The 16716-nt window shown below is 43.1% G+C and overlaps 1 protein-coding gene across 1 annotated transcript; it reads left to right on the plus strand.

Annotated features, from left to right (window-relative positions):
• The first annotated feature begins 33 nt into the window (after positions 1-33).
• Positions 34-8506, plus strand: zgc:136971 (S9 family peptidase). Its single transcript, XM_005937847.3, has 21 exons — positions 34-896; positions 2047-2182; positions 2460-2535; positions 2619-2694; positions 2844-2956; positions 3069-3203; positions 3334-3425; positions 3622-3659; positions 3746-3867; positions 3969-4029; positions 4256-4350; positions 4470-4521; positions 5101-5207; positions 5333-5465; positions 5548-5631; positions 5740-5820; positions 6959-7047; positions 7258-7451; positions 7549-7651; positions 7968-8074; positions 8189-8506. The coding sequence occupies exons 1-21, from the start codon at positions 779-781 to the stop codon at positions 8286-8288; spliced, it is 2112 nt and encodes a 703-aa protein (XP_005937909.1). The 5' UTR covers positions 34-778; the 3' UTR covers positions 8289-8506.
• Positions 8507-16716: the final 8210 nt, after the last annotated feature.

The raw sequence follows: 16716 nt of genomic DNA on the forward strand, positions 1-16716 counted from the left end.
TAAGTGTTAGTGTGAGCACAGGTGCTTTACATGAAAATCCTAAAATATGTGAAATTGTTGTGATTTAAGCTCTAATTACCTTTAAGAATAATTTTCCAAGCTCGGAGCATAGTAATTGTACAGTGTAGTTTGGCCAAGTTTAGTCTGTTTTTTCAGAAAGAAAACACCTCATTAATCATGAGACAGATTTCACGCTGCCAAAATCCCTATTTATATATCAAATCAAATCAAATCACTTTTATTGTCACATCACATGTGCAGGTACATTGGTACAGCACATGTGAGTGAAATTCTTGTGTGCGAGCTTCACAAGCAACAGAGTTGTTGTATATCACCGTGGACAGCGAGTAACCACTAAAAAAAATAATGTTTTTAAAAAGTATGTCCTGGTCACTTTACTTTTAAAAAATTCTTCGCACTTTCATTCAGACTGTAAATGTTTCAACGGATCTCTGCTGCCTCTCTGTGGTCATTTCCATCAACTACACCCCCCCCAACCTGAGCCAAGTGGTATCGCCCATTCATGAATTCAACATGGAGTCGCTGGTGCAGCGAAAATCATTCTTCTGACATGTTGAGCTGCAGCCAAAGAAGCGATATACAAACGCTAACAGAGCTGTGTGGAGGTATTCGTGAGTCGAGCTGCAGTGAGCCTCAGACTTCATATAGTTTTAACATTTAATGCACGATGTATGACCGTGCAGCGGACGGCAGCGACTGTTGAAGTTTCGGGGTTTAAGGCTTGACAGGAACTACGAGTGAACCACGACAGGCTCTGATGGAACCCAGACAAATCACCGGGGTGTACGGAGAGGTGAGCGGCCTGCCTGCGCCTGTTTCAGCCCATGTGAGAGAAGAGCAGCTCCAGGAGCCCCGGATATACACAGTGACAGCAGGTGAGCGCTCCCCCTCCCTCCCCATATGTGCACAGATGATGATGATGGTCATTATTTATTTATTACCACCCGGCTTCCCACTGTCAGCTAATTTATGTTCACTGCATGGATAGTTCATGAAAAAACAAACTGAAAACTCCGAACCTGCTCAGTACTGACCCCAAAATGTAGAGGAGTGGGAGAAAGGGGGAATAAAATGCACCCAGCTGAAACTTCTTTAAGTAAAATACACGATTTATTATTAGTACATAGTAGGAAGTGCTTTTAAATTTAGTGTGCACTTAAAGTTAACCCTAGCCATCTACATTCAAGAATACTTCCTTTTCAGCAGCAGTTGTTCATAAGTAAGTACATAAGTGAGTGAGTATGGTGATTAATACCGACGTGATCGCTTGGTCAGTAGGTCTTGGATATGACCTGATATCTTAGTCTGATGATCTAGTGGAGTAACTACTGGGACGTCGTGCCATGGTTGTATGAAGCTGTTAATTTGCACCTTAATGTGACAGTTTATGGAGTTGTTTTGGGGATTGGGGGGAGTTATTTTTTTAAACACTCAGTCCAGTAGTTGTCCAATCCAGCTCACACTCTCCTCATGTTAACTGGAATCAACAAGCAAGATTAAAAGAGCTCCTCACTACTTGCTTTCATTTCAGCGTAAGCAATCAGAAGATGTTTCCATGTGGAGGGCCGTTTTGTTTGCTTTTTTGTGAGAGCCTGCCGTTTGAGTACAAGAGCAGTGACCTTGTCTTAAGGGTTTAAAAGGCTTTGCAGCGTAAACCCGTCTGTGTCGGGGGAATTCCATTCAGCCTCAACGTTACTGGTTCATTTTAAACGGGATTGTGAAGCTGAGGGATCGACGCTCGAGTCAGCTTTAACTCTGCAAGGAGAGCCAGCAACCCCCACCGTCCATCTCACAGGGGAGAAAAGCTATCGGAGAAAATAGTGCAACCATGAATAATAATTTAACTGGATCATTAAAATAACAAGTGAAGAAAATGACCAGATATTTTGGTTTAATCTGACGGGTTAACACGATCTTTTATTATATTAACATTTGCTTGCCAGGATGTCATGCAGACACATATGGCTTTTTCTCTGTTCTGTGACAAGTAATAAACTTTTCTATGTTCACTGTGTCCATGTGCAGAGTGGAGTCAGAGCGAACTGGTCCGATGCTCCAGACTCCGATACTTGCAGGAGTTCACGTTGATCTCGGAGAGCAACACTCACAAGAGCATCAGGACTGTTCTTCCACCAGGACCGTGTGTGTCTGTGTCCGGAGAGTGAGTTGGGCCATAATTTAATAGTAATAATAATGGGACATTTTCTAATGTAAAATCTTAATTGGTTGGCAAAAAACAGTGCCTGAAAATTTCTACTGACTTGATCTCAGGTGGTTTTACTTGTACATCACAGCAGCAGGCAGACGAGTGCACCACAGGGTGTCTCAGAAAGCTGGAAATCCACTGAGTGTGGTTGAGGTGCAGTAGAGAAGCAGTGGGATCCCTCTGTCTGCATCAAATTTTGGAGTCAGTTTTTCTTTGTCTTTTATTTTTTTAGGTTGTTGAGTGGATTCTCTCCCATTCGAGGCCTGAGAGCTGTTATCAGAGAGACGAGCGGTCACCAGCTCCTCGAGGTGAGAAAAACGGGACGCTTCATTTTGTAATGTCTGCGTTCGCGCATCTTAACAGGCTGCTGTTTACGGTCGTGTCTGTTTAGATATGGAACTGCCACGGCCTCAGAAAATGCCTCAACCTGACTGCTCTTGACAAACACGGCCGAGTGTATGACGACGGTGAGACTAAATCCTGACGTATCGCCACCAGAAACCGATAAGAATCAAGGACGCGGTCTCATCACCGTGCTGCCATGTTGTTCTGCATCCATTTACGTCTGTATTTTTAAAACAAACAAACACTTATTCTCACATGTGTTTATTTTCAGCCCAGTTTGGCTGCCTGTCGTGGTCAGCGTGTGAGAACAAACTGCTGTACGTAGCGGAGAGAAGCAAGAACGCATCAGCCGAAACGCAAGATGGGGGACACGCGTGGAGAAAGGTATGATGCAAACATATGTTCGTGCTGTTTTGCTAACCTTACAGCAGAGTGTTTGAGTGCCGGACTCTTGTTCTGTTTTTTTGGGGGGACGTGGGTTCCGATGCCCAATCAGGACAGGAGTTTGTACTGTGAAGATTGGGGGGAGGCCCTGACCAATAGGAGCGAGCCGGCGATTTGTGTGGTGGATTTGGAGATCGGCGCGGCCAGCGTGTTGGAGGGCGTTCCGCCTGATGTTTCACCTGGACAGGTGAGGATGCAGAAGTTTACGGCACTGAACCTTAAATGTTCAAACACCTTATTCTGTAAGTAACTTTCATACAAACTAACAGGAGGATGTTTTTTTCTCTCTCTGTACGTTTGTGTGTTTTTATCTCCAGGCTCTGTGGGCTCCTGGCAGTCAGGCAGTGTTTTTCATTGGCTGGTACCATGAACCCTTCAGACTCGGACTGAAGTTCTGCTCCAACCGCAGGTTAGAGAGCTGCTTACAGCTCTCTAACCTGCGCTTACAGAAACAGCAAAATGACCCTGAAACTTGTGAATGTTTTCAGACACTATGAAAAGAAAATGTAGCTAGTTTGACTGAAGCAAATACACGATTTCTGTATACATATACATTTAAAACGTACTTCTTCACTTTATGTCTCTGATGGTCTAAACTCTTTCAGGTCAGCCTTGTTCAAGATTGATCTGTGTGGACATTGTGGTGAGAGCATTCTCTTTGTCTGTTTGTTAATATATTAAAGTTGTGCCCCCACTTTGCTCAGCTAGCCCTCTCGTCTTCCAAACCAGAACGTCTGTCGGGGGAAAACCTTTCAGTGTCTAATCCCAGGCTAAGTCCTGATGGGTCCACGCTGATCTACCTGCAGGGTGCAGTGTTTGGTCCTCACAACCAGTGCCTCAGTCTGCAGCAGGTGCTGTATGTGTGCTCATGTATGTGGGGTTTTTGTGCATGTCTGTGTGTTCTTTCTCTTAATGGCTGACTGCGGACTGACTCATGGATCATCCTCCACAGCTGGATCTGGAAAGCGGGGAGACATCTACGCTGCTGGATGTTGTCAGCAGGCCACAGGCTGGTACGTTACAGTTCCTGAAGGTGCCAAAAGAGAGGCTCGTGTCAGCTTCAATTAGAATTTTGCAACTGTGATGGATGAGTTTTTCAAAATTCAGATTTGAAGAACTATAAATTCTCACAGTAAGAGATTAATGCATCAAGAGAACTTAAGCGTTACTTGTGATTGCTCGTAAAGATTGAGGAGCTCGGTGGAGAGTTGAACTCCTCTGCGCGTCTTTCTGTTCCAGGTGAGTTTGCAGGCATGTATGAAGCGCTGCCGTCCTGCTGCTGGTCTGCAGACAGCCAGAGAGTAATGTTCAGCAGCGCCTGCAGGAACTGGAAGGTAACAAACACATTTCTCTGGCACAACCTGGTATAACTTTTTGTCTATAACATGTTGTGTTACACACACAAACACACACACACACACACCATGGCTCATTTTGCGTTTCTCTCTTTCAGGGTCTCTTCCTAGTTGACAGAAGATCAAAGATAGTCACCTCCCTCTCTGATAGTAAGAGTCCATCCTCTCCTCCACCTCTATCACCACCACCACCTCCTCCTCCTCCCCCTCCTCTTTCCCTCCTGTCCTCATCTCCATCACTTCTTTTCCCTCCTCCTCCTCCTTCTCCCCTCTCTCTTCTGCTCCCCCCTCCCCCTTTCCCATGTTGGGCTTCCTGTCCTCTCCCATCTCCTCTTTTCCCTCCTCCAGACGATTCCCCCTCTGTTTCTCATTCATCATCTCCTGTTTCTCCGACGACTCCTTCCCCTTTTCTTCCACCTCCACCTTCTCCTTTTCTTCCGGTTCCAGTTCCTCCTCTGCCTCATGAATCTCCCCTTCCTCCTCCACCTCCACCTCCTTCTGATTCTCTTTCTGAACCTCTCCCTCCTCCTCCTCCACTGTTTAATCTTCACCAGGAGGACAAGGGAGAACAGAAAGGTATGACAAGACCAAAAAAAAGAACAGCACATCTTACCTCTCTAAGGGTTGACCTTTCTCTCTGTTTGTTTCACCCCTGTCAAGAGCCCGTGTGTTTATTCTTCATCTCTTCTTTCACCCTCTTCACCTCCATCTTTGTTTCCTCCTCTTCAGACCTCTCGGATTCTTCTTCCCAACTTTATGGCAGCTGGAAACTGCTGACAGTCCAGAGAGACCTGATGGTGGTCTGCTGCTCCAGCCCGAACACCCCTCCCACTCTGGTCGGACAAACCACAACGCCACATGTGAACACAAACATGCAATGAATGTTTTCAGTTATTTAAAATGATTTGATATGTTTCTGTTTGTCTGCCTCTTGTTTCCACGGGGATGGACGTGCATGCAGAGGGTGGGGTTTGTCCCGCGTGCAGGTGAGGCCGTGTCCTGGCAAACTCTGCAGGAGCCCCTCATGACCTTTGACTTCAGCTGGAAAGTTCTAGATGTGACTCCTCCATCGGACGAGGAGAACGCAAACTACCGTGAGCTTTCAGTTTCTCCTTCAGTAGATGTGTTTTGAGTTTCAGCTCCATTGTCCTCTTACTTCCTCTCTGTCTTATACAGCTGGCTTAGACTTTGGTGCAGTCTTGGTTAAACCATCTCGTCCCCTTGGTGAAACCAGGACACCTCTTGTGGTCTTCATCCATGGTCTGTATTCATGTCCCGACTTGTTATGCCGTGTTATTGCCTTTTTTCTGTCTACTGCGTGGGTGATTTATTAAATCGTTTTCCTGTTATTGCTGTTTGCACCACTAGGGGGCCCTCACTCTCAGTTCCCTGCAGAGTGGAACAGCACCACAGCTGGGCTGGCTAAACTCGGCTTTGCTGTGCTCATGGGTGAGATACATGTGCTGCGTAGATTTTGTCAGGCTCTCATGCCGTGCACACAAGTTTAACATTTTGGAAAATGAGGTGGATTTAATTTAATTTAAGGTAAAGATTCAAAACTGGATTAGCTTGTTGTCTTCAGAGAGTTATAAATACAGCAAACGGTATATTTGTTTCTTTTTTGGTTTATTCAGTTAATAGTAATAATTAAACAGTCCATAAAAAGTACACATGTGAAAGTAAAGGCGCTGATTCGCTACCCATTTTCTGCTGCTTATCTGAGTCCAGCTCTCAGGGGTCATAGTCTAATCATAGAACCCCAGACCTCCCTCTCCCCAGCCACCTCCTTCAGGGACATTGAGATGTTTGAAAGCCAGCCAAGAGATAATCTTTCCAGTGTGTCCTGGGTCTTTCCCAGAGCTGCCTTCTTGTAGGACATGCCTGAAATACCATTCTTATGCAAGGGCTAGGAGCCCTCCTAATCAGTTGCCTGAACTACCACAGCTTTCCCTTTCAATGTGGAGGAGCAGCAACTTTACTCTGAGTCCCTCTTCAGTGACTCCTCACCCTGTCTCGTGAGAGCCCAGCAACCCTTTGAAGGAAGTTAATTTTTGCAGCTTGTATCTGTGATCTCATTATTTCAGTCACTACCCAGAGGCTCGTGACCATAGGCGAAGTCAAAGCTTTGTCTTCACACCAGTCAGTCGGTCGGTGTCCTGCTCCACTCTATCATCACTCATAAACAGGACCCTGACATACTTAAACTCCTCCACTTGGGTCAGTACCCTGTCCCTGACCCGGAGTCGACACACCTTTTTTTTTGTCAGCTGAGAACCGCGGCCCAAGTGTGTCTCTGATTCTTTTTATTCTAAATATGAACCTTTTTAAAAAAAATACATATATATACATAAATACACGATCATCCCACCATTACCAGATACATTATGTCATCTTGGTTTTATTTTAATAAAAGAAAGAAAATACAGAAACTTAATATCTTCTGGTGAACAAGCAAATCAGTCGCCATCTACAACAACTACAAGCCTTTCAGGGTTAATATTATTAATATTGATATTGTTAGTATTTCTTTAACATTTCAGTTTTGATTTTGCGGTTTTTCCCTTTCTAATTTTGTGTCTCTACCCAGTGAACTACAGGGGATCCACGGGGTTCGGCCAGCACAGCATTTTGTCACTGATCGGTCAGATTGGGAGCCAGGATGTAAAAGATGTGCAGGTATGTCCTTTTTGTTTTTTCTGCTCCCAAATCCAGGAAAGAGTGATGTCAGCAACAAATCCTGCCAGTGACGCAGTTTGTCAGAATTACAAAAACATAATTATTTTTCCCATATTTGACCATATCTGCACATGTAGCTCTATCACTTACACAGTCACCCCTGCAGATGTAAGGAAATGATCTGTCCTGGTTTCCTTGTCTTTCACCCAGAGGGCTGTGCTTACTGCGCTGGAGCGTGACCCGAACCTCGACCCCGGTCGCTTGGCTGCAATAGGTGGTTCTCACGGCGGTTTCCTGGCCTGTCACCTGCTCGGTCAGTATCCTGAGTCCTACAGAGTGTGCGCAGCCAGGAACCCTGTCATTAATGCTGCTACTCTATTGGGAACCAGTGATATAGTGGACTGGTGAGGCAGATATGCATCGACAGATGAGAGCTTTTGTTGTGCTGAATCAGATCAAATCCACTTCATACGTGAATGCTTTCTGTCACCCCATCTCCAGGCGTTACACCAGTGCTGGGTTTCACTACTCGTATGACCAGATACCCACTGCTGAGGCCCTGGCTGCTATGTTACAGAAGTCACCCATCGCACATGCCGCCAAGGTCAAACACAAAAATCCCATGTGATAACCTTAATGAAACGACCAGAAGCGATAGCTACAAAGCTGCTTTAATAAGGAAATCTTCTTTAGACCCCTCTAGAACTCACAATGCTGATTAATTCCCAGACTCTACAATGACGAGACAAAGGTGCCTCAGAGATGATGTTACCGCTCTTATACTCTCAGTTGTGTCTCTAAAAACTAAGCCCGCCCTGTGGAAGTTCAGTCGTTGCAATTGTAAACACAGGACTTTTTTACAGTGATGTTTTTTGAGTCAAAAATGTGGGTAAAGAAATGTGCTGTGTGACAATGTGCAGATCAAGGCTCCGGTGCTGCTGATGCTGGGAGGCAGAGACAGGAGGGTGTCTCCACACCAGGGGATGGAGCTTTATAAAGCACTGAAGAGCCGAGGTTCACCTGTCAGGTACGACGGGGCACAACAAACTACATAAAGACAATCTGACAGTGTGAGCCCTGCCACACTGGTTTTACTCATATTCAACTCAGTCATTCCTGTCATTTATTTCTTTAAAATCAGGTTGCTGTGGTTTCCTGAAGATGGACATTCTCTGTCCAGAGTGGACACACAGGTTGACTGCTTCCTCAACACAGCGCTGTGGCTGCACCAGCATCTCTGACCACGCACGCACACACACACGTACGCACGCACAGCCACGCGGCCGTTTTTGTTGTTTTTTTGCTTCAGCTCGACGCTCTGAGAAAAGTGGTAGAAATCTGGTTTTTGATCAAAGCTGAGAATCTTAAACATCGCAGACTTTTTAATAACTAAACAACGCTTTTTTAGGTAAAGTTAAAAAAAATAAAATCATGAAATAAAGAACATTTTTACAATGCAGCAATCATGTGTGCATGTCTTGTTTGTTTTATCATACATCACTTAGTACCTTTATCTAAGTCAGGGGTGTCAAACATAAGGCCCAGAGGCCAGAATGGGCCCGGTAAAGAGTTCAATACAGCCCACTGGCGAGTGTATAGATTGTGACGTTTTAAACTGTATTTTCATAATTTTTACAACTTTTTCTATTGAAAGAAATGTCTGTTTCTACACTAGATAGAAAAAATGTATATTTTTTTTATTGGAAAACTTTTTCTGTAATTTTATGCACTGGTCCGGCCCACCTCAGGACCAGTGACTCTATGTGGTCACTTCCCAGTCCAGGCGGGCAAAGATCTACCAGCACACATGGGGCATGTAATTTAAGGAACTATCCAGCAGATGGCGGTCTCTTCATATTGTAGCCATAGACATCAGCTGGCTATGCATGTGTCGGTTCAGATGCATGAGATTAGCCAACTTAAATGAGTAGCCATCAAACAGGTGGTTGTAATCACATCTGCTGCGTTCAAGTTAACACAGAAATAAACGAAAAGTGGAAAAACTGAAAAATCAAAGCAAACCAGGACTCCAAGTGTCATTTGAGTCTTTGTAAGCACACAGACCCGCTGCAGAGCTGCAAACCACCTGAAACTTAAGCTGGAGCCTTTAAATGAGACTCTCAAGCAGCTTCCTCATGTGGCTGCCTGAACAAATAGTCTACTGTAATGCTGACCTTTAAGCACAGGCAAAGAGATAAAGCAACTCCGGGAAAGAAACGTGTTTAGATTTAATGGTGATGAACTCTGCAGGAAAGAAATCCTAGATATCTGGTAAAAAAGATGGTTGTTTAACTTGTCTTTAATCCATTTTTGCACTAGGCTGGAATTTCCCTTATTTCTGGGGTGCTTCAATCATGACTTCCCCACAAACACCGGAGTGTTTAATATAAAGCTGTAATTTTCCACTCGCAAACCTTGCACTTGGCTAAGAGGTGTGCTGAAACAGTGGCTGAGGAAAGCAGAGCCAGTTTGTCAGTACTTTGGTGGCCTTGTCGATAGCGGCCTTGAACAGTACCACCGCTTCATTTCCCAGACAACACAAGTGGACATTCCTACAGCTGATAGTACTGACAAATGAAATTCACAGATGCACATTTGGAAAGATTAAGTGGTGAGATGAGACGCCGAGCTGGGCGATGTCTTCCAGAGGTCTCACGCTGGTGTCCCAGACACGGTGGCGGAGATAATTGGCCTCCCCACCAACACTTTGCTCCTGTGGCCTTGACTGCAGCAGCTGCCGCCTGATGAAGTCACTGCCACGTGGGTGTTGGGTGGGGTCACCAATTCTGAGTGAAAGACGGAGGTTGCGTTGATGAGGAAGTGACAAATGAAGACAAGGAGTGAGACAGAAGCGAGCCGGTGTTCGAGACAATGAATGAGCCAGCTAGAAGGGAGAAGTTCCTCTCAGCGGTATTTGCTGTGTGGGCTGGGGCTCAGAGGTGAAGCATTGCTGAAAGCTGGAGACAGGGAAAAGACTCATGCTCATGCTGGGTGAATGTAGGAGGTAGACAGACAAAGAGAGGGAAGAGTGAAAGTGTGTTGTCTGACACTGGTGGACAAAGAGCCTTTGGTGTTTGGTTCATTCTGGTGCTTCCCCGCTGCAGCTGGCTGCAGGACAAGTAAAGTAAAAGAGAACAGCAGAGGACGATGGAAACGAGCAAGGGAATCAATCTGGCAGTGTTGCAAGTGCATCCTCTGGAGAGCATGAGCAACAAATGTAGTGTGTCCTTAAAATCTGAGTGAGCTGAAGGAGTAGAAGACAAAAGAAAAAGATAGATGTCCTAAATCACTATCTATAGCTGATGAACAGTATCTGAAAGACATGTCCTTAAGAAATAGAAGAAAATCAAGTAAAGATCCGAAACAGGACCTGAGAGATACACTTGGCCTTTCACTTGATCAGTTTGAAGCCTCATTAGAAATTGCCTCAGTGGAACGTGGCTCCCAGTCAGCCATTCTTAGAAATCAACAAGCCTGGAGAACTATTCCTGAACAGTAGAAATTACAAGGAAGAAAGGACAAGAAAGCTCAGCTAAGGCTGTGTGAAGAATAAAGGTGGTCATATCAAGTGCTCATTTTTAAGCTCATTTTTGCAGAATATGCTTTTTATGTGTTTGAATGTTTCAACAATATTTATTTAAATTTTCCAAACAAAAAGTAAAGAAGTGAGGACGGGATCAATACTTTTGCACAGCACTGTACACATACTTACATACACATGCCAGAGGAAACAGGCCTAAAGAACTCTTTCACTGCTGCGGTTTAGAAGCCCCGTATATTTTCAAATCCACATAATAAAACAAAAACTGCAAACTGTGTTAAAGGTGAATGAGATGGCATTTGATGTCGACGGGCTTTGAATTTGTCTCACTTTTCTTCTGGCTGCAAAAGTTTGTTCCAACATTCATTTCCTAGTCATCAAATGTAAAACAATGGATTCACAAGGTGAGTAAGTTTAATTCTCAGCCGCAACCTTTCAACATCTGTTGCCCTTCCACTTTAGAGTGGGAATTTCCCATCTCCTCACCCACACCCTTCAGCCATGGCCTTCACCTGTGGACACTGGTTGTGTGCCAGGGTGTTACGTGTGCATTGCTGAAAAGAGCCAGTACAAAAAATTGTTCCTTTTACTGTCTAACTTTAAACAAATTAATAAAATGCATCCCAGGCCTTTTATTCCTTAGCATGCTTACAGTACGTCCCTCAGCATAGTCCTTAGTCCCTGTTATTTCCTTTGTCTTGTTGTTTTTTAGCATGAAAGAGCGATTGTGTTCACACAGTGTTCATTCAGGAGCCTATTAAAACGGGCCTTAAAGAGGGGAAGCAGCATTTTACCATCTCCCTTTTGATTCACCCTTTGACTGTAAAAGGCTGTTTGAACAGGAAGAGCCCCAGTCACTAAAGGAGAGACCTTCCATTGTGTTAGCGCTACGTGGATTGCAACCTTTCACTTTTATTTTTTTGGTGTCATTCCTTTTCTGTCATGTGAGCTTTGTTTAGAGCTGTTGAGTCACAACAGAGCCGTTTTGTTTCTGGGATTCATGAAGGGATAGCTTTGGGTTTGTCATCGATACAAAACAAGCTGTGCCATTGTCTGTAGAGTCTGGGAGGTAAGGTGTGTTGGCGGTTAAGTGGGCACAGTAAGTACTTTTGGGGTCTGCTTCTTGTTTGCTTTCGGATCAGTGTGTTTATGCGAGCTGACAAAGTGTTTCTGTTTGTCTAAAAAGGGATCTTTTGGATCATTTTTCCATATATGTGCCAGTGCATTAAAGACCCAAGTGTAATTATACCTGTTTCCAAAGCAAATCAGTTGTTTTTTCTTGATTCCAGGATGATGATCTGTCTTGGTCTAAGAAATTTCCCCAAATTGAATTAACAGCAACATGAGGAAATCATTTGGCGTGTTGTAAGAAAATAAGGTTTTTAGAATTTAATGATGGGCAATAAAACCTGAGATAAAGAGCTTCTAGGTGTTGAGCCATTCTGAACAGCTAATACATTTCTCCCCACTCTGAGTGAGCAGTAAATCTACATCTACTGTATTATCAAAGTCTCCAGCAGATCATGGGAATATTCCCCCTTTAGCTGTGGGAGCTGTCTGGACTCCATCATACACAAACCTCTTTTCATCTCTCCTCCTCCAACCATTTGGCTCGGCTCCATCTTTCTTTTGTCACATTTATCTTTCTTCTTATTCCCATGCTGCATCCTAAGCCACTTTTGTACCAGTGCCATGCAGGATAATAGCAAGGGTGGGTAGTTGGGAGGGGGCTCGCTGTTATCCTGAGAACAACTTACACCAAAGGATGACAGGACAGCTGCAAACCCCTCGTGGTGCTGATATATTGATATCTCTTATTGTTGTTGTGGCTTGTTGTCGTAGTTACCGTGAGCATGAACGACCTGTTGGTTAGAGAATCTGCTTGAACTGAAGGTAGGAACGTGTTTGTAGATGCAGCATTCCTTCACCTGAATTTGATTATACAGGCCGGGGCAGTGCATAATGGTCTTTATCTGGCAAAGAAGAAGGGAAAAACAGTGAAAGTTGATATTTATGTAATTGAAAAGACATTTTACTGATTTTTTTTTCACTTAAGGAAGAGTTTACTTGCTTGTTTTGTAAGTCCTCTAGAAATACTTGACTGTAGCATTTGGAAATCTGACCACATTTTTAGGGGAAAGGGGTTTGGAAGATGATGTTGTTTATTAGGCAGAGCAGACATTAAGACACTAGTGCTGTAATTAATGTAAAGGATTCATTGTTGTCGGGATGAGACATCTTGGTCTGGCTGGAATGCCTAAACACTTTGATTTTTAGCCTCTGAGGAAGGAATACAATGTTTTCAAGGCTCGGTTAGAGTGTTGTTGCATAAACACTCTCAAATAATTTGCCAAACTATACTACATTGCCAGAATTATTCACACACCAATCGAAATCGTTGAATTCAAAAGTTCCAATCTCTTGCATTGTTGCAAGTGTTTAAATGAAACACCTAAGCATGCAGACTCCTAGAAATATGTGTGAAAGAGTCTCTCAGGAGCTCAGTGAGTTTCAGCGTGGTACTGTGATAGGATGATACCTTTACAACGAGTAAAAAGGTATCATCAAGTTCAGTCTTGAAATTTCCTCACTACTTAATATTCCGCAGTCAACTTTTAGTGGTATTATAACAAACTGGAGGCAACTGGGAACCACACCAACTAAGCAATGAAATGGTCGGCCATGTAAATTTACAGAGCAGGGTCAGTGGATGCTGAGGCGCAGCGGTCGCCAACTTTCTGGAGAGTCAAATTCTACAGACCTCCAACTTTCATGTAGCCTTCAGATTAACTCAAGAAAAGTGTGTAGAGAGCTTCATGGTTATCCATGGATGAGCAGCTGCATCCAGGCCGTGCATCACCAAGACGAAGCAAAGTGTCGGATGCAGTGGTGTAAGGCATGCTGCCACTGGACTCTAAAGCAGTGGAGACGTGTTTTTTGGAGTGATGAATCACACCTCTCCATCTGGCAGTCTGATAGAGTCTTGGTTTGGCATTTGCCAGGAGAACGCTACTTGTCTGACTGCACTGTGACTGCATTTTTTTCTTTTTAGCCGATCCTCATTATTCAAGTGTTCATTTACTCTTAAACTCACACCAGACTCATCTGTGGCAAAGCTAGCATGACCCTGGCAGATTACTATAACCATTTTAACTGCAGAAGAACATGTTTTCACCCTTTAAGCTCTCCTGACCATCTAACTTTCTGAACTCAGAGCTGATTCAAACCACCTGATTTTGCTGTCAGATGTTCTGCCAGTGCGCAGGAAACTTTCACTTTGTCTAAACACTAAAAACATATATAAATATTTTGGGTCTGGCCTTGTGGTGTTCATAACATTTCCCGGCATTAATACCTTTTTTTGACTCTTCACTAATACATTTACTTTATATTCATAACTTAAAAATCTTAATATTTTCTCTGCTAGCAGAACTGCTCTTCTCACTAAAAAAGCACCTTTCCCAAACTCAACTCCCTTTTGGGCAACTGCTAAAGCCACCGAAAACTAATAAACCTTTTTCCAAGCACCATTTAAAATCCATTAATGCACATGTGCAGATGAAGCCACACACTATCCTAGAGACATATCTGTTTCTCTTTTATAGGTGACAGATTGCAGAATTATCTAAAAACATCACATTAAACGAAACAGAGTAAAAGCCCGTAGTAAGGATCACCTCATAAAAAGCTTCTTTTATCAAAGCAGGTTTTAAATGGAGATTTAAATACAGACACACATGCTTCTATAGATAACTCCCCAGGCAGGCCTCTTGCCCCATCACAAAGTCTGATAGGTTTTTGATCCCCACCATCAAGTCTGCATTAATTCCTACCAAGGGCACATAAACTAAACATGAATTACTAAAACCTGGGTCTGACAATATTTTGATTTTCTTCTTTGTCAGATCAGAGAGCTGATAGTGTATTCTGCATTCAAAGATAGGATTCTCCAAGCTAAGAAACACAGGCATTTTATATAAACAGAAACTAGGAGAGGAGGCCTCAGCTCTTTATGTTTTTTTTGAAGAGAGCTACTGAAACCATATTCTGGATCAATAGTTTTTGCTGCTTATTACCTTGTAAGTACCCGGTTAGATTTTGCTCAGTAAACCTTGCTGCCTATGACTTATGTGACTGACTTGGTTGCATAAACTATTCAGTACAGGACAAACTGTTCACTGTACAATTTGTGCAGAAGTTTTATTAAAGTCTTAAAAGAGTCAATTACACCCCAGAGCATCACTTATACTAATCTAAGCTCATCCATGCCAGATCTACCAGGCCCCAAAACTGCAACATTAACAACAAAGATCTGAATGTAGTGTATATTAAACCCCCCATTCAGAACTGTTTTTGAGCACTTTGTTGCTTGTGCAGTTTTTATTCAAAAAACTGTTTTGCTCACGTCAGCAGCTTTCATTCTTTCCTGCGTTTGTCTCAGCATGTGTGCGTGTTTGCCTGCATGCATGCGCAGTGTGTGTTTGTATTAATGATCTATGCAGTGAAGCGTTTTGTATCACGTGTAATGCATAATTCATTGACAAGTGATGGGGTGTTCTTTCATTAGTCAAATGGGATGCGGCTACCACCTGTCATTACACTGCTCACTGATTCATATTCTGTGTGTTTGTGGGCGTGTGTATGTATATATGTGTGTACTTGATTTATATAATTTTAGTATTTGCTGTTTAAAATTGTAGTGTAGCTATTTTTTTTAAATCTACAATTACTGTATAGTGATGCCACTATAGTTTTTTATTAGATTTATGTCGGAGAGTATTTGTAAACAAAGGAGTTCCAGGCTTATGTTTTATCTAAAATGATAATGTAAACAGAACTGCCGTTTGATGTAATTAATGTACAATATTTTTTAATGAATTTGAAAACATTTTTGTGCATTCTGTTAAATTTTTTATGCATTTTTATTTTAAATGTTACATCTAATCTGAATATGTGATTCTAAATGTTATGTCCCATCACTTGTTATGTGTTTTGGAGTATGATAGACCATCGGTGATGCATCAATGGTGATCTCAGAGTCTTTCAGAGTCTCAGAGAAATTTTCATTATATTTCCTAGGACACATGACCCAAATGACTGAATTGGATAGGTGTAAAAAAAGAAAAGAAAAAGAATGCATATATTTCCTGGGATGTAGCGATGCTAGTTAGGTAGCTGTCCGATAGCTGCAGACAAACATTTTACTTTTATACTTCCTGAGTCAGGGGTGTTGGTTAGAAGTCTCTGCTCCTTATGAGGTGCAGATGGAGAAGCCGAGAAATGAGGCAAGACTGTTTGGATTTGCGTTTGCTCAGTTGTGTACATTCACATGCACATTAAGTTAGGGTGCGAGTGTGGGGGTGTTTTAATTTTGGCTGGAGCCTTTTGGTTTATCCAGTAGGGATTTCAGACAGCGAGGGTGTGTGTGTGTTTGTGTTTCATAAATGCTGGATTACCTCTCCTCCATCTCCTCCCCACCTTTACACATGAAGAAGCCAAGTCCCACTTTCTGAAACACACAAACAGCCACACACAGATAGCCACGGTGGGTAAACTACACACGTTTTTGGCTTTGTTTGACCTTTCATTTATTTATTTTTTAAAGTGCAGTGACTCCGAATGTGGTCTAAATGTCAAACTTGTTCAGTACCCAGTGTGTGTGTGTGTGTGTGTGTGTGTGTGTGTGTGTGTGTGTGTGTGTGTGTGTGTCTAATCGTCCCTCTGCATTTATATTAAGATGCAGCAGGCGGCGTGTGTGCAGCAGCATTGCTTTCTTTTTAAGACTTACTGCTGTACTTGAAGGGATGCGCGCATGTGCATGTTGCATAAATGTCCCACCTCATGTTTATTCATCAACTCCTCAAACTTCTTTGCAGCGTTCGACAAACTCTGCACACTTTGATCTCCGGATCACTCAGATAGCTGAGTCAACAAAAAAAAGCAAGAAAAAAAACAGAAGAAGCTAAAAGCTAAAGACACACACAAACATTCTGCTGAACACAGACACTGAACGTGGACACACCAGAACAGCACAAATAAACTTGTTGTAGACACACACACACACACACACACACACACACACACACACACACACACACACACACACACACACACACACACACACACAC

This window comes from Haplochromis burtoni, unplaced genomic scaffold, assembly GCF_018398535.1.
Source record: "Haplochromis burtoni strain Fernald_Lab_line unplaced genomic scaffold, NCSU_Asbu1 Contig_60, whole genome shotgun sequence".
NCBI classification, from domain to species: domain Eukaryota; kingdom Metazoa; phylum Chordata; class Actinopteri; order Cichliformes; family Cichlidae; genus Haplochromis; species Haplochromis burtoni.

Excerpts from the sequence above, each read along its gene's own strand:
- zgc:136971 (XM_005937847.3), top strand. The coding sequence starts at position 779 with ATGGAACCCAGACAAATCACCGGGGTGTACGGAGAGGTGAGCGGCCTG. Across the intron at positions 3,204-3,333 it reads CTGATGTTTCACCTGGACAG|GCTCTGTGGGCTCCTGGCAG; the intron begins GTGAGGATGCAG and ends TTTTATCTCCAG. Across the intron at positions 3,660-3,745 it reads TGATCTGTGTGGACATTGTG|AACGTCTGTCGGGGGAAAAC; the intron begins GTGAGAGCATTC and ends CTTCCAAACCAG.